Consider the following 18135-nt stretch of genomic DNA (forward strand, 5'->3'; position numbering starts at 1 on the left):
CCGGCGGCGCCGCGGACGCAGACTCGGACCCAGCTGCGTCCCCTCCGAGATCTGCCCTGCAGAGCAGAGCATGACGTGTGTGGGACATTTCTGTGGCGGAGAGCAGACCTGTTTCCAACATGAATGAGATCAAGGTTACCGTGCTGGGCAGCGACGGTGTCGGGAAGTCAGGTAGGAGCGCTGTGGAACATGTTGCTGGAGGTCGGAGATAAACAGGTTGTTCCCTCTGATCCGCCTCATCTGTCTGTCTGTTTATCTGCCTGCCTATCTGTCTGTCTGTCTGTCTGTCTGCAGCTCTGATCGTCCGCTTCCTGACCAGGCGCTTTATTGGCGAGTACGCATCCTCTGCAGGTAATTATCAAGCTTCTGAAAGAAAAAAAAAACAGTGTAATCAGAAATATGTCCAGCAGCCTGTGTGTCTGTAGCCCTACATGGTGGTGGACCACGCTGCAAAAGTGCCCTCTCAAATTTAAGGCCATCTTTTAAAAATAAGCAAATTTGAGTGAATTTGACTTGAAGGGATGTCCTTTAATAAATCAGGCTCTCTGATTCTAATTATAGCACATAAAAATGTGAAATAAGATTAAAAAAGACTCATTTCAAGCACTCTGTTGGATTTGGATGTTTAAAACACATGGTCCTGTTATCTAGTCAAAAATCAGAACCTGTTCACATGAATTAACCCTTTCATGCATGAATTATGAATTTTCTTTTTTACTAAGTGTTTTTATTCATCTTTAGGCATGAAAAACAAGATTTGAACTTCTTTTTTTTCAACCCAAATTTTCTAAAGATATATTTACATGTCCAGTAGTTGAAATATAGCTAGTGATGCATGATGTACACTTCAGTGGACATGTGAATATTGTAATTTCCTCTCAATATAAAATCAATACTTGGAAAGTTTAGCAATTGCATGACTCCTTAGATGTTACTTGATGTCCCATATTTTTCTTACCTGCAAGGGTTTCTTTTTATAGAAGGTTTGAACAGAAAAAAAAGAGCAACTTGGTGTTTCTGGCTGTCTGTCAGCCATCTTGGTTTCACTCTTTTTTTTTTTTCCACTTGCAATGGCTTCCCACTGGGCAGCAGTGTGTGAGATGATGCAGTAGCATCCACTGTAGTCGCTGATGTGCAACTATGCCATCAAAACTCATGCATATACAAGAAAACAGCTTTTGAATAGCTGCACGCTGTAGTGACCTCTACGCATGAAAGGATTAATTTGAATGAAGTCAAGGGCTGTTCCTTAAAAAGCAGTGATTTTTCAGCCTTATTGAAGATCAGCAGCATTATGTCGACTTTGGGATCTCCTCTAAACTTTCAAATCAAGCTCAGTGGGTTTTAACACAGCGTGAGCTTCTACCTCCTAATTCACCTTGTGGGTCAGTGGGCTGAGAATGTGTCCCTGTCTGAAGAAGATAATGATGATGATGATGTTCAAGAGAGGAAGAGGTTGCACATCAGTCCTGTACTCTTCCACGTACTGATTTATAGATGGTACACATCCTGTTCCGGCCTCACTAGTCTATCCCATATTTCCATTTCCATACATACCGCACTGTATGTGGCTTTTTGATAATAATAAATAGGACAAGGTGTTTCATTTCAAATCTGTACCAAATTAAGTAAGGTATCAGTAGAAGCCATCACTTTGGTGTCACTGCTGAAACTCAGGTTTTCACATTTTGGACTCTTCTGAACTGACACTCCAGCCTATCATTAGCAAAAGCCACACATTCTTATTGTAATATTCTGTAACGTTTCCCCTTCCTATCTTATCGTATGCACATGTTCCACTGTGCGTCTGTTTATATCCCTTGCCTATAAAAAGCCACTATTTGTATTAGGTCTGTTTTTGGTTGGCCAGGGATCTGGTTTCTGTCCACTGTTTGTCTAGTTGCAGTACTTTCTATCCAGCGCCCTCTTATCTCAGTTTCTCTGTATGTGCTCTCTCCCATGAAGCCAACTGCCAAGTATTGCCTGCGAGTGGTGCAGCGATTGTTAAAATGTTGCCGCGACTCAACAATGAGAGCACGGGCGAAACATTTGACCCATTCAGTGTTATCTTTGAAGCTCGTTTGCCAGGATGTGGTCTGAAGAGCCATGCTGTAATGATTCTATTTGGCAGCTTCTTTGAAAGGCCACCTGACCTGCAAGGGGAATGACTCACATGTAGCCTCTGATGGTAGCTCAACAGGCCATTGTTTCCCCCACGAGTAATCTAGTTTCATCTGAGTTTATTCACTTGAACCATTGTCAGAGTGAGGCAAATGCACCACGTGAGGTGTTCCAGGGAGAGTTTGATGCTCATGTATTAATGACAGACGCGGGTTACATGATCTTCATATGTGGACAAGTGAAAGTTGTCTCGTCGTGATTATTCTTTTTTCTCTCCCTTTCTTGCTGCCGTCCTCCCTCTCTCTTCCACAGAGTGCGTGTACAGAAAGCGTCTGTCTGTGGACGGGAGGCAGGTTAATCTCGAGCTCTATGACTCATGCTCTCAGGTGAGTGTGCAGACGGAGGTGGGAAGAACAACGGCGACAGTTATCGTCGCATCTTCTCACCAAAAATCCCTGCCTGATCTGATTTGCCAAGCAGCCGTCTGGTCTCATCCTCGTTCTGTTTTGTGTCGTGAAAGCCCATTTCCCACACGGCAACATGATCAGGGTTTACAGTTTTGCATCATATTGAGGAAAGAACCGTAGCTGAACCCAGCACATGGTGTCCTATTACCTCGTGTGATGTCAGGCAATTGGAAAGGCAAACGCAAATATTTAATTGTGTCATGTTACGTCTTGTCGTGATGTGACAAGCTGCTACAGCGATGACATACAGTACTGGCACATATCGTATTTTCCGCACTATAAGGCGCACTTAAAAGCCTTTAATTTTCTCAAAAAACGACAGTGCGCCTTATAATCCGGAGCGCCTTATATATGGATCAATTGGTTAATTGGTTGATCCATACTGGTTGTACAAGGCCCCAAAATGGCACCTTCCAAGAGACACGCTTACGACGCAGAGTTCAAGCTCAAGGCTATCGGTCACGCAGTAGAATAGTAGCGAGAGAATTCAATATTAATGAATCAATGGTACGGAAGTGGAGGAAGCAAGAAGATGACCTGCGCCAAGTTAAGAAAACTAAACAGAGTTTCTTAGGGAACAAAGCGAGATGGCCACAGCTAGAGGACAAACTCGAACAGTGGGTTGTTGAACAGAGAGCAGCAAGTAGAAGCGTCTCTACAGTCACTATTCGAATGAAGGCAACAGCGCTAGCACGGGACATGAACATCGATGAATTTCGAGGCGGTCCTTCTTGGTGCTTTCGTTTCATGAAAAGACGTAATCTCTCCATCCGCACACGAACTACCGTCTCGCAGCAACTGCCAAAAGATTACCAAGAAAAGCTGGTCACTTTCCGCGCATACTGCAAAAAGAAGATCACTGAAAAGAAGATCCGGCCAGAGCACATCACCAACATGGACGAGGTTCCACTCACCTTTGATATTCCCGTGAACCGCACTGTGGAAAAAACGGGGACCAGTACGGTGTCTGTACGCACCACAGGGAATGAGAAGTCATCCTTCACTGTAGTTCTCACCTGCCAGGCTAATGGCCAGAAACTTCCACCCATGGTTATTTTCAAGAGGAAGACCTTGCCAAAAGAAAACTTTCCAGCCGGCGTCGTCATCAAAGCTAACCCGAAGGGATGGATGAATGAGGAAAAGATGAGTGAGTGGCTGAGAGAAATTTACGTTAGGAGACCGGGTGGCTTTTTCCACACAGCTCCGTCCCTATTGGTCTACGACTCCATGCGCGCCCATATCACCGATGCTGTCAAAAAACAAGTGAAGCGAACTAATTCGGAGCTTGCCGTCATTCCGGGTGGATTAACTAAAGAACTCCAGCCGCTAGATATTGGTGTCAACAGGGCGTTCAAAGCTAGACTGCGAGCTGCGTGGGAGCAGTGGATGACAGAAGGCGAACACACGTTCACCAAGACGGGGAGACAGCGCCGGGCGACTTACGCCACTATCTGCCAATGGATCGTGGATGCCTGGGCTGATATATCAGTCTCAACTGTGGTCCGAGCTTTCACGAAGGCAGGAATAATCTCTGAACTGCCAGGCAACAGCAGCGACACTGACTCGGATAATGACGAGAGGGAGCCGGGCAGGTTGGATGCCGTACTCGCCCACCTGTTTAATTCGGACACTGAAGAAGAAGAATTCGAGGGATTCGTGGACGAGGAATGAACTGAAAAAGTGAGCTTTACGTGTTATACGTAACTGAACAATGTTGAGTTATGCACTAACGTTTGATTTAGTGGTATCAGACTGTTTCTTTTACTACGTGTTTACTGAAACAGGGAAAAGTTCCCCTCCACGTTTGGGAGAAGAGCGAGCAAGGCTGGGAGATATTGTTAATATGCACATTAACGTTTGATCAACATTACCATGGGAGTGAACGGAGTTGTCAGAACGCTTAATAAAGTTTGACTTTATCTGACTGTTTTGTTGACATTCCCTTTAGCACAGCTCCATCTAGTGGATGCACAACGCAACCCCAGTCAAACGTTTGACTGCAGTATCTTCTATTCTATGCGCCTTATAATCCGGTGCGCCCTATATATGAAAACAGTTCTAAAATAGGCCATTCATTGAAGGTGCGCCTTATAATCCGGTGCGCCTTATAGTGCGGAAAATACGGTAATAATGCTTATAAAGTTATTGAGGAATGTGCGCTGACTGGGATTTAAACCCTCATCATCCAAGCGGTAAACTGTTCTGTTCTGTACAGCTGCTACTTTATCCACGGCGCCAAGCTCGCCCACCCCATCTGTTACCACGAAGGCCGATCTCACGTCAACCTAAACCCTCTCATCCAACTGTCACCACCTACACAATCCCCGAGCAACCAATGACACCCATCCCATTGCTTCACCACCTATATACCTATCCAGAAAGCCTCAGCCCCTTTTACCACCTTATTCATCGGAAACTGCAGCGACCGGGACGCGATCACCCATTTTTCTGAATGGTGAACTCAGCCCTGACTATCCAGCTGCTGCTTTGTTCAGGTTTCTAACAATCAGCCAATCAGTGCAATGGGCTGGGTTAATGCTGTTGTCAAGTTGTTTTCAAGCTTTGTCAATTCACAGTCTTCTCCCGACATCGCGGTTTGCCGTTACTCCACCCAGACAAAGCCAGTATGGCTCCTTAATTACCAGGTCTTTCAATTCTATATTTGTTTAGTGGATTTACTTAATTCTCCCACTAGCCTGGTATTACCCAAGCTGCCACGACAGGCCTTCACGGTTCTTCGAAGCCATCTAAAAAACTAAAATCCAGTCAGAACTAGTTTCCAAGAAGCGTATGCCAAGACACTGAGATACTCCAAAGCCTTCTAGTCTTTACGACTGGGGGGGTTTGTGGTTTTGTGTGCAACACTATGATCTCCTGGAGAAAGAGAAGCGTCGTTCACTTATTGGGCTTTTGTTTTCAAGACTGTATTTATTAATACAGCTGCTGCACATCCATGAACCAAAACAGCCACACCACCGCACACCCCAAACCTACCGCTTTACACTTTGTTGTGCTTGCTCGAAATAGGATTCAGTGAGTGTAAAGCAAAAGCTGGTCAGTATCATCCATCTTATTTTGGAGAGCCGGTGAAGCGAAGGGCTGTCCTCAGCTGAACCACTGCCTCCAGCCCGAGTCCAGCCTCGGTGTCCATTAGTCTGAGTTAGAGCACGAGGACAGCGAGGCCATCCTAGAATCACCGCAGCACCACAAACTCTAAGCCTCTCTGCTAACGCTCACACACACACACACACACCTTCTTTAATGTATTCCACTCCTTCATTCACACTGACTACTTAATGTCTTTTGCATTGTATTGTACCCCCTAATCCCATTATAGTGCATCGTGAAAGCCATCAGTCAGACCCCATGTCCGCCACCTCGCTCACCAGGCTCATGCTATCACTTAATCTTTAATGAGATGAACAATTACTAGTTTTTTTCACAGTTTGCTCTTGGGTCAGTCATCTGGTCTGTTCTAATATTTTATTCATTATTTTATCACTTTCGTACTCACCATATCATTCAGTGAGCTTTGGTTCATGAAGGCATCTACATTTGATATGTTTCTCCAGTCTTTTATTTGGGTTTTCCCTTTAATTTGTCTCCCATCTGCATTCCAGTATGCAGTGTATTCAGGCACAGATCATGACCCAGACCGGCTCGCAAATGCTTTATGTCTTTATATGTTATAACTGGTTGAATATGCACAAATTCTTTTGACCAAAAAATGTAGCATTTATATTTTTGTAATATCCTTAAACTGGAATTGTCCCTGTTTTTTCAGGCCTGTGAGGGTAAGTCTACTTTAAACGACCAGATCCACTGGGCTGATGGTTTCATTGTAGTCTATGATATCAGCGACCGCTCCTCCTTCCTCACTGCCAAAGCCATAGTGCACCTAATCAGAGATCTACACCTGGGATCTGCTAAAAGGTACAAATGAAAATCACTGTAACGTAATAACCAGTAAAATAGCCGTATTTCAGTCTACAAAGTAAGAGTAACTGCTCTGCCTCTTGACTCTACAGGGATGTAAACTCGCCGGTGTTCTTGGTGGGTAACAAACAGGACCTGTGCCACATGAGAGAGGTGCAGCGTGAAGAAGCTCAGAGTCTTGCTGCCGAGTTTCACTGCCAGTTCTACGAGCTATCGGCAGCTGAACACTCCCAGGAGGTGGCACTCATATTCTCCAAGGTGGTGCAAAATGCTGGCATGGGCGTCAAGGCCAGGGAGCGCAGGAGACGGCCCAGTGGCTCCAAGTCCATGGCCAAACTAATCAACAACGTCTTCGGCAAGAGGAGGAAGTCGGTGTGAAGTGTCAAATACGAGGACAGCTGTGAGTCAAGGCTGGAGCAACGGTGGTGGACTGAGACACACCCTCTGACTTGGCTTTATCTTTGATTGTGTTTGGTGTTGCTGTTGATTAGCAATAAACTGATGTCCGTCTGTACAGAGAGGTGTTAGTGTGATATAACAGCTGCACGCAGCGTGTATTAACTGAGCCTGCTTGCTGCTCTCTTACGCTATTTCGTGCTTTGGTTTCTTTAAAGTCATTGTAAACCTTTCATTAGAGACGCATCCTGATGGAAGTGTTCGTTAAGTTTGTGACATTTAAGATCAGACAAGCAAATGAAATGTGAACTGTACTACGTGATTTCAAGTGTGTACTTGTGACTCAGCCCTTTAAACGTGTGCTGTATCAGTGTGACCTACGTCACTGTCTATGATGAATGGATTTGTTTGGCGCCTTTCAAATCTTTTCGAACACTCAAAGTGCTTTTACACTATATTGACATTCATGCTCCAAAGCTTTGCTTGGGGACTAATATGTGTGCATGTGTGTGTAAGCAGGCAGCACTTTTAGTTAAATAAATATTTGTATTCTTTGAATACGGTATAGACGTTTAAAAAGACTAGAAAAGTGGAGAATTATTTTACAATATATGTCTAGAGGGTCATGAGAGCAAACTATGGAGTAGATGTGATATATATCTCTACATATATATATATATATATATACATACAGTACTGTGCAAAAGCTTTAGGCAGGTGTGAAGAAGAGAGAAGGCAAACAGTCCTCCAGGGGATGTACTACACAGAAGCAGCCACTGTGGATCATAGAAAAGTAAAGACATGTGTGGAGGCTTCTCTATGTCAATTCATTCACCCGTCTTTACACTGCTAGTACTACGCAGCCACTTCTATAATTTCAAGATCATTTGTTGACATCGGAATGCAAAACATTTCTGGCCCGAGCAAGATTATTCCACACACCTTTCATTTAAAGTCTCAATTCAGCCAAACAATAAAAATACCATATTTATGTTACTTTGGGCTTTATCTGTCCAGGTTTGGAGATATTAGTCTCGAGATAGTCTTGAGATATATTTAGTTTATGTTGCCCACTGCACTGAAATGTGACCTTTAAAATTCAACAGAAACCCTGCTTGTGACTCTGGATAATCACTTGAGCCACTTGGACTGAAGGAAGGCAGCCGTCCCTCCGTCCGTCTGACCATACGTTCATCTGCCCACTTCTCATGAAGACGATATCTCAGAAAAGAATTTATCAAAGTGTGGCCCAAACATTGACTTTGACTGAAAGATGACACCTGTTACCAAAGGAATTATCAATCTCTCCATCTCACTGTCCATACATCCGTCCATCCATCCGTCCATCCATCCGTCCATCCCCTCCAATTTCTTGAACATGCTATCTTAGCAACACCTTAAGGGAATTTTTTCTGTCTGTCTTGTGGGACCATCTGTCCCTCCATCCATCCATCTATACGTCTAACTGTCCTATTCCCCCCTGAACGTGATATGTCAGGAACACCTTTAGATAATTTCTTCACATTTGTCACAAACCTTTTTTCCATTTGGACTGAATGATGGAAACATCAGAGCAGTATATGAAGACAGCCCCACATACGGGGGCTGAATTAAGATTCATCCTACGGACTTATCTCTAGAGCAATGTAAAGTAGATTTAGTGTTTTCCGGGCTCAGTTGCAGAGGACATAAGCAGGCTGTTCACATGCATCTTTCCAGTCCTTTAGATTCGATCTATTTAGTTTTATTCCTCTGAACAACTGCTCCGTTTCAACTGCAGCACAGTATTTGGAAGCAGGAAAACCTACTTGTTGTTTCTGGTGTCAACATCAGTGACCAAAAAAAAAAAACAAGACCTTTCTTTCCACGCTCACAGTTCTCCGCCGACATGCAACAATCATGCAGGCAGAAATCATCGGCGATTGTCTGTGAGTGGGGGAGGTCTGTGCATGCAGCAGAGCATAACCAAATCCTGGCTGGATCCAGGAGAAGGTCAGAGGGCTCTGCCTGCTTCAGAGGCCTGGAATCTTTTTGATGTAGCAAGCTGCATGACGGCTAACATACGGCCGCGGTTAGGGCTTGTTTAGGGTGCAGGAGAGCCCACCAGCTGACAGCCTCCAGCCGGATCCGTCTGCTGTGACAGTGGAGTTATCATCAGCACAGCGCATGGTGGCTCCTAATCCGTTCCATCCATTAGAAATCCCTCTCACATTACTCTAGAGATCAGCCTGGCTGACAGCTCAGTGAAAAACACCCTGAGCTCGTAGCACATTGCTTCATTGTTCTCCTCTGTAGATGGGTACATAATGTGAATCCTGCCATTTCACCAACGTGGAAACATCAGGGTCACACCTGAATGTGTGGTGTTAAAAGCATTTAACTGGATGAAATGGATTTCAAGAAGATACATCGACAAACTGCAACCACAGACTGAATCATATAAGTTGCCCCCTAATTTAAAAATATACATCAATACACACGTTGGTATTCATTTCCATTCATCAATACAAGCGAATCAGTAATGACAATATTGCTTGTGGCCATAGATCAGCACGGGCCGTGTTAGATCCTGTAATACTGCCCACTGGTTCAATCAGTTATGATCTCTTTTTAACTGTAGTACAAGCTGCCCTCACAGAGTGCATCGTTTCCATGCAGTATGCAGGCGAAGGGAACAGTAATTCTAACACTTAACACCACATTTTATTGGTCTCTTGTTGAGCAATGAAGCTTTAGTCTGTTTAACAGCCATTGTGTGGTTTATAATACTATTAGTACTACAACTACTAGTAACAGTAGTAATGACAATAGCTAGAATAATGATAGAGTGGAGTATTTATGCTGCATTAGACATACAAGTATTGGAACATACTAATTATTTTTCTGGCATATTAAATAGTATAGATGCATGAGCACTAGAACACACCCACTGTCTTCATTGTCAGTTTCTGCCCTTTTGGTTCCTCATTTTTATGCTACCAGAACCTGAATGCGTAAGTCTGTAAGATATTTTCATATTAAAAGCTCAGAAGATCACCCTCTGCCTCCATCTGTGTTTGGGTTCTTCTCCTGTGTTCCTTGGTACCAAGTGTGACAGGATCCCTGTACATTCACTGGGCTCTCCAACCTGCTTTACCATTGAACACACTCTTAAGTTTCAGGCTCATTGAGGGCAAGAGAGCCTGCTACCTTAAGTCTGCATGTGTGAAAATCCTGTTAAGGTGGAACTTGCCTTGATGGGTGTGACAAGCACAGTGATTCACGGTTTCTCAGCCAGTATTGCGGTGTTCTTACTGGATCTTGGAACTTGGAACTGGAAAAAATGTTACCATTGTTGTAGTTGGTGCCACATGCCAACAGCAAGAACATGATGAAGATGATTTTTAAAAAAGATGCAGATTTACTTCCTGAAATCTGCCAACACCATGCAGTTTACAAGAAGTGAAAGCTTCAAGAGATTTGCGACTGAAGAACAGAACTGAAGAAACTGTTTTCGGTCTCTGACCTGTATGAGATCCTGTATGAGGTCCTGCTGTGGCTCAGGCCCCTGGATGCCGGATGACTTCATCTCCCTGAGCCCTCCGTTCCTGCAGCCACAGCTCAGCCCGATGGAGTCACATTTCACTTGGAGCTCCCAGGTTCTTGTAAGGAACTTTCCAGAAATGCCAATGATTTCACCCCTCATGTATTAGTCTCACGTGAGCACCTCGTCCCAGGCTAAAAATGAAGATTTTGTGCGGAGAGGTTATGTAATCATCGTGACACATTCCTGTACGGTGACATTTTTGTTAAAGACTTTGCGTTTTCACAAACAACGTCATGCATAGAGACCCTCCCAGGATTCAGCATTCCCTGAAAAGAGAAGGATGGGGCTGCAATATGCTTCACATTATTATTTGTTAGCAAGGTCAAGACTGGTCAGTCGGTCCAACCAGCTTCAAGAATTCAAAGATACTGACAACTACTTTACTCTGCCCTGAAATGGTATGCACTGTATATTCATGGTCCGCAGAGGATCATTCCCTAAAATGGTGGCTTAGTGTGTTTTCTATCCGTGCCATTGTCCGGTCTGGCCAAAATGTCAACTTTGCACATAAAACTGCTCATAACGTAATGGATTGCTCAGACATTAACGAGGTGATTAACCATTTTGATTGTAATGACCCACTGGTCATTCAGGCCTCATGTCATTCCTTAAAAATGATTTTGAAAATAAGTACAAATAAATGAAAACAATAAAAAATGATTCAAGAGACAAGAAAACTACTTAGCTAATGTAAAATAATATTTAAACTATTTACTAACCAACAAATAAGTTTAGACCGATACAGCCTAACAGGGTGAAAAGCTTCTAAAGGCTGCATTAGCGTTTGTGGTTCTTGAAATAGACCTATCCTGGAAACAGAAAATAGCTCTATAGCGGAGATTCTGAAACCAGTAAACCAGCGTGCTCATCACCGACAGTACATATATCCCAGTACTTTGTAAAGCCCACCTGACCCTCTGCCCAGCTGGCACATGGAGCCCAGGACTCCACACAGTCAACTCACTGAGATCAGCGATAAGTGCTCCATTCAGAGCCGTGCAGAGAGGCGCACTGCCAGCATTCCTGCGGTGCGCTCTTCCAGTGATAAAGAAACAGTCGGAGCTGAGCCCCGTTTGTCCTGTCTCACTGCTCTGCGTTACAGCGGGGAGACACCTGTGCAGGGCAGACATGTCAGGAATGTGCATCAGGAGACTGTAATGGAGAGAAAAGGAGTCAGACTTCAGATTGAGGTTATAATTGCAATAGCGATTCGGCCAATGGGATTTTTTTCCTCAGCAGCATCATCGTAGCACCTGCAGCCACATCCAAAGGGCTGTAAAAGAACACAGTAGCTTAACATGCCCATAATATCCTCTGTGCACAAAAAGGAATGATCTGAATGTGAGAGCAAATAACGCTGAATAAAATAATGCACCATCACACACGGCATGCATAGTGACTGCTGCATTTGATACTGATGTAAAATCACATTTGAAAGAAACATTTTCTGCTTGATGGTCTTCAAGATGGAGAAGCAAGTTGGGAGCAACACTTTTGGTCAGAGGGACGGAGCAGTGGGACGGGCCTGCAAGCAGGTGTGGTGGCACAATCTTGTTCATAATGAAAATCAGATTTCAAGAAAATTTCTGGCTGTCTATCCTATCAGGTGCTGCTGGTTCAACCCGGTGAGGCTGTCACAGTGCTGCGCAGGCTGAATATTGAACAACCTGACAGGATTTACTTCAAAAGCATCTTCCACTCAAGGTCACTGTCTGAAACTACCATCTGTAACGTCTACGTACATCCATCCCAGCAGCCGCTGTGCAACTACACTGGCGTCCGTACAGGTGAGCCTTGGTTCTGCTACAAGCCAAAGACATTGAGCTGTGATGCCAGGTTCCTCCACGCCAATGGAGGATTCCAACAAAACCTCATGGCCAACGAGGAGAAGCTCTTTCAAAGGTGAGGGAGCAGAAAGATTAGCAATGTGTGTGACTTAGTGTGTTGCCTAAGAATCTCATTGGTGGGAAATTTCAGAAGTTTGTGATTACGGGCTGCAGAGATGAAGCTTTGCCAATAGACAGCAACGCTTGGTCCACTTTTAGAGAATAATTATTTATTCACTCTTCAAGTTCTAGTACGAAGTAAAATAATTTTTAGTGTCTTGGAAATCTGTATGAAAACTGAGGCCGGTTGCCCCTCTGCCTCCATGGTCACTCTGCTTATGACAGGTGGTAAAGATTGAATCTCGAGATGTTCGTGTTTTAAAGATGATGCAAATTAAACTAATCAGTCTGGATCAGACTAGTAGAAATTGAAAGCTCTCAAGGTTCTTAATTAATGTATAATTGTACATTTCGATAATCTATTCTAGTCAGAAACTTGAAGATGCACACTTGTTATGTTTTGCCACTCAGAGGCAGTACAACAAGCTATAAACATAACACTGACATATTATCAGCCAATTTAGTTGCTATGGCTAAAGAGGCCTGTTTATACATTCAGTAGACACAAAGCAATTTAGCAGTCATTTGAAGTTGCCTCATTAGCCAATTCTCACTCTCCTTTTAACCTTAGTTTGGTCTCCACCATCTCCTGAGGGAAATATCTGGTTTATATTCCTGCGAAATGCTCCACTATGTTCACAAGCTAGTGTCTAACTTTGTCTGTCTATTTAGTGATAGGTTAACCAGGGCTTTCTTTGATGAAAATAGCTGCCCGCTGTGGCTAAAAAAAATGTTTAGATGAGAGCAGTGAGACTCAACCGAAACAGTAAAGAACGAGTTGAAATACTATACAACACGAGAGCTGAGAGAAATGATGATTATCCCTAGGTTTATCACTGCAAGCAACACTTTGCACATTATACTTAGTCATTGGTCAAATTGTTTAGGTGAAAACTCATTTTCAAATTAGAGCTTTGAGTTATGTAAATGAACTTTCAAGTAGTTATTTCCCATTTCATTGCTTGATTTTTAACTTCGGCAAATAGTTTCACATTTTTGTCCTCCCTGTATTTTTGTTAATGTTTTAGTGTTCGTAGGAGATATTTTAGAATGTGTGCTTTTTCTTCAGAGGTGTCAATATGAAAGTCTCCATTCAGGCTTCAGGACCTGCCAGTGTCACTGTGTTGGCAAAAAAGGAAGGTAAAGCCACAACTTCCTATAATAAGAATTAGAATCATTGGCTAACAGTATGACAGTTAGATGCATCACACAGCGCTCATATGAACTGATTTTACTGTGCCACAACATAATTGTTCTTCATGTCAGCAGGCAACAGTGTCTCTAATAGTTATTGTTCCTCCAAAATGGGATGAATTGGCGATTAGCAAGCTACTCTTAGCCGAGGTAGCCAACAAAGTCAGGGACAGATCATCAAACTGTAATCTAAAAAGAAATAATGCAAGAAATGTATAAGGAGGAGTGTCTTTGCTTATATCACTAGAAGACACAGCTTACTAACCGCTTCACTGATTCTGAGCTAATGTATGCTGTTTTTGAAGTGAAGAACTACAGCATAGTAAAATCAGTATATCTGAGCAGTGTGTGATTCAAGCTGTTGTACAGTTGCTCAGTGAAATAGATCTTGAGAAACTGTCAGAGAGATGTGGGCATATTTGTGTGTAATTTGTATAAATCCGCCACTGGTAATAGTCCAACAAATGCACCATATACTTGCAAATGAGTAATGTTCAGATAATCTTTAAAAAAAAAAAAAAAACATCTATGTAGTTGCGACACATTTATAAATATGTCTTAATTGATTTGAGTGCCACACACAGTCATGTGTGTGTTTGACATTAAGATAAAACATAAAATCACCCCTTCCCTCAGGTCAACCACAGGTGCAGAACAGCAGTATGAATTCTGGTCCCTCTGGTTATTACTACCAGGGTCTGTGGCGAGCACTGGATGGCACCACAGTTCGCCAGTTCAACCCCGCTGCCATCAGTCAGTGTTTGAAAGGAAAGGCGGTCCACATGTTTGGAGACTCCACCATGAGGCAATGGTTTGAATACCTCAACGCAGTACTACCAGGTAGCTGATCCACAGAGATTTCTGTCAACAGTTTGATTTTGTTCACACTGTATCCTAATCTTGTTCCTCTGTAACACTTTAAGATCTGAAGAACTTTAACTTGCATGGTCCTGTGGGTGCTGGACCTTACCTGGCCTGTGACTACGCACGCAACATCTTGGTGACGTACCGCTGCCACGGCCCTCCTATCCGTTTTCGCACCCTCTCAACCAGCGAGCTACGTTACATTGCCAATGAACTTGATGAGTTAACCGGAGGCACCAACACCGTTGTAGCTCTTAGTATCTGGGCTCATTTCGGCACATTCCCCATGGAGGTCTACATCCGCAGGCTGCAGAGCATCCGCAGAGCAGTGGTGCGGCTACTGAACAGGGCTCCAGGCACGCTGGTCATCATCCGCACTGGAAACCCTAGAGCTTTGGATCTTTATATTGCACTAACCAACAGTGACTGGTACTCAATACAGTGTGACAGGTTGCTCAAAGCCATGTTCAAAGGTCTGAATGTTCGTTTAGTGGACGCCTGGGGGATGACTGTGGCCTACCGCCTACCACACAACATTCACCCACAACCTCCCATCATTAAGAATATGATTGATGTCATCTTGTCCTACACATGCCCTCAAAAGGGCAGCTAGAAGTGTGTTTGGTTGTGCAAGTACAGTGGGGAATTAGATTGAATGCAGGAAGTCACAAAGTGAAGTAGAATGAGATTAAGGGTTTAGAATAGTTGCCATGAAACGCCCAGCCAATAATACACTGTCCATGTCCAATATTATGGGGTTCTAATTACATTAGGCTGAGATTTGAAGACATCATCAGCTCATCAAGCAGCTAACTATGTCTATCTGTTGTCTGACTGTTGTGGTTTCTGGAAAATGTAAGGATACAAAGATACAATTATCTTCATGAGACAATTATCTTCATGAGAAGGGTTTCACATCAGTTAAAGAGAAACCATTGACACTTTTTAAACGTGAAAGGATGAGCTTGAACCTGAACCACTTATTTAGGGGGAATTTTACCAATAGACTGTACTTTAAAGGAATAATTAATTAATTAAACATTTTGGGAAATGCACTTAGTTGCTCTCTTCTTGCTCCTACTCTTAGCTTTTGTTGAGATTTAAAAGTTACAATGATTATAAATTGCCTTTTTATATTATGTAAATGTATTATTAATCAATAAGCAATAAAACTATGCTGAGATTAATTTACTCATGTACACACACACACACACACACACACACACACACACACACACACACACACACACACACACACACACACACACACACACACACACACACACACACACACACACACACACACACACACACACACACACACAGTTAGGGTGTAGACTCTAAGGAATCTGCTCTGAGGTAGAAATAAGATAAGTTGCTGACACAGGCTTACACTCAAATCACACAGAGAAATAACTCAAGGTTAAGTACTGAATAAGGGAATAGTGTTAGTTAGAGAGACATCCTGAAGTTGAAAAAAATAAATAGTTTTTACATTTTTTTTTTACATTTTTGTACAGATTGCATATAACATAAACCTTTGACCAGGACTAGGCTTGCTGTTTCCAGTCTTTATGCTAAATATCTAAGATTCTACACTGTTTCTAGCCAATTTGTGGCAAATTTGTGGCACTGTACCCAAAACAGGTTTTGGGTACATTGGCAAGATAATATGAAATGACTGTCTCAAAAACATTGCACAAATCTCAACAACAGATACAGACGAGTAAAACTCGTTTACATTCCTATACTGACTGAGTGTGAAAGGTGTGACAGTGCCCTACCACTCTCGCCAATGACTGCTGTGGGTACCAGATGCGTTCAGTCTGCCAGATGTGCTCAGGTTCTTTCTTGCATTTGCAATCATATTATGATTGGTTGTTTGTCAGAAAGTGTACAAATATTTCTTGCTTCTGTAATTCTGTGCTGTGCATGCATTTTTTTGCAGCGGTCTGGGATTCATATTTATTAAACATTTCTCAATGCTTTGTACTAGACTAAAATCGTAATATCTGAGAAATGATCAGATAACAAAAAATATCGACACACTGAAAATTAATCATATTTTCGCAATCTGATAAAACTGAATTTACGAGCTTTCAGCTGTACTCAATGAAAAACTCAAGAACAATTGCAATGGCCAACACAACTAATATTACAGTTGGTTTCTCCAAATTCAACAGAAAATGCTTATTTTAATGTCTACTGCAGTCTCAAAATTATTCAATTCCTTCTTGACAAGCATTTTTAGTCCTTTGTAGAGCATCCTTTTGCTGTTCTGACCTGCTGTAAATGTGATGCATAGCCAGACACCAGGTTCTGACAGCATTCCTGAGGAACTGTAGCCTATACCTCATGGGCAAGAGCCTCCAGCTCTCTAATATTCTTGGGTTTGTGTGCTTCAACCGCCTTCTTCAAATTCCACCATAGATTTTCTGGGGGATTCAAGTCAGGCGACTGTGACAGCTCTACGACTGTAGTATCCACAAGAACAAGACACTCAAGCTTCAGCTTCCTCACAGACAGCATGGCATTTTCTCCCACGATTTGCTGATACTTGATTGAACCCATGTTGCCCTCCAAACACTGCAGGTTTCCAGTGCCAGAAGAAGCAAAGCAACCCAGGAACACTTTACTGTAGGCAGCGTATGCCTCACTCTTCCTCCTCTAGACATACTGCTGGTCAATAGACCCAAAAAGTTCCAATTCAATCAATCAATCAATCAATCTTTATTTATAGAGCGCCAATTCATAACAGTGTTATCTCAAGACGCTTTACAAGAGCAGGTCAAGACCAAACTCTTTAATGAAGAGAGAGACTCAAAAATTCAGGAATTAAAAATTAAGGATTCAAGAATCCCCACATTAGCAGCACCAGATATTATATTACGCAACAGTGGAAAGGAAGAACTCCCCTTTAAAACTAGTGATGGGAATTTCGGCTCTTTTTAGAGAGAGAGAGAGAGAGAGCATGGAGGCCTTCAGTGTTTAGTAGGCACATTTGAGTGACATTTAAGTAACACTGAATTGATAGAGGTATTATTATACTTTGAAAAGCATTCCTAAATGTATGTAGTCTCAATTGTTTGAATTGTTTTTAAGTGTTAGTTGTAAGTAGTCAAAGTGAGGAGCCAAGTTGTGTTGACTGTGTTCGCTTTTCTGATTCAGCTGGTGATTCGGTGACCAAGCTTGACAACAATGTTGCTGGCCTGTAAGCGTTGCAGCCCTTGGTGCTTGTAACTCCACCTTAAAAAAACTCACCAGCCAGCAATGACAAAACAGTGAAACCAACCCTCAGTGACCTGTTGAGCTTGTTGGACAGCCTTCTCTTCTAACAATCGTAAGAGGCACATGATTTGGACAGCACCTTTCAACCATGCAGAAAGACAGATCATCTCTTCCAGTGAATCTCTACTGAGGTAAGACTCATGATATGTTTATATTAATCTCACCATATTCAAAGTTAAATTTCATGGTGTTGTGATCCAGTGTGGGATGGGTTAAATGTTTGGCATCAAACAAAAACAATGACTAGCTAACTATAGTAATAGAATAACCCGAAGTGGTCCACTCCATATCATGTGTACTTTTACTTCACTTAAAGATTTTGCTGTTAATACTTACT

The 18135-nt window shown here is 42.7% G+C and overlaps 3 protein-coding genes across 6 annotated transcripts in view; 2 read left to right on the forward strand and 1 right to left on the reverse strand.

Moving 5' to 3' along the window:
• LOC139221960 (NXPE family member 3-like) overlaps positions 1–15697 on the forward strand; it is a 40718-nt gene extending 25021 nt beyond the window's left edge. The window contains exons 2-5 of one of the 2 annotated variants that reach the window (XM_070853909.1): positions 12113–12408; positions 13522–13592; positions 14283–14486; positions 14570–15697. In XM_070853909.1, coding sequence (XP_070710010.1) covers positions 12113–12408; positions 13522–13592; positions 14283–14486; positions 14570–15123 — 1125 coding nt within the window. In that variant the 3' untranslated portion in view covers positions 15124–15697. The remainder of the gene's footprint in view (positions 1–12112; positions 12409–13521; positions 13593–14282; positions 14487–14569) is intronic. The other variant, XM_070853908.1, reaches the window with a different exon arrangement.
• The window catches only part of LOC139221955 (NXPE family member 3-like), a 265241-nt gene that overhangs the window by 82406 nt on the left and 164700 nt on the right, over positions 1–18135 (reverse strand). The gene's annotated exons all lie outside the window — the stretch shown is intronic.
• Positions 77–7059, forward strand: LOC139221964 (ras-related and estrogen-regulated growth inhibitor-like protein). Of its 2 annotated transcripts, XM_070853913.1 has the most exons (5): positions 77–171; positions 295–351; positions 2434–2507; positions 6373–6521; positions 6617–7059. In XM_070853913.1, exons 1-5 carry the CDS (start codon positions 120–122, stop codon positions 6900–6902), a joined length of 618 nt encoding a protein of 205 aa, XP_070710014.1. In that variant the 5' UTR covers positions 77–119; the 3' UTR covers positions 6903–7059. The 2 variants fall into 2 exon arrangements, with proteins under 2 accessions (XP_070710014.1, XP_070710015.1); XM_070853914.1 differs by lacking the exon at positions 295–351 and having other exon boundaries at positions 80–171.

This window comes from Pempheris klunzingeri, chromosome 22, assembly GCF_042242105.1.
Source record: "Pempheris klunzingeri isolate RE-2024b chromosome 22, fPemKlu1.hap1, whole genome shotgun sequence".
Lineage (NCBI taxonomy): Eukaryota > Metazoa > Chordata > Actinopteri > Acropomatiformes > Pempheridae > Pempheris > Pempheris klunzingeri.

Excerpts from the sequence above, each read along its gene's own strand:
- LOC139221964 (XM_070853913.1), top strand. The coding sequence starts at position 120 with ATGAATGAGATCAAGGTTACCGTGCTGGGCAGCGACGGTGTCGGGAAG. Across the intron at positions 172-294 it reads CGACGGTGTCGGGAAGTCAG|CTCTGATCGTCCGCTTCCTG; the intron begins GTAGGAGCGCTG and ends GTCTGTCTGCAG. Across the intron at positions 352-2,433 it reads CGAGTACGCATCCTCTGCAG|AGTGCGTGTACAGAAAGCGT; the intron begins GTAATTATCAAG and ends TCTCTTCCACAG.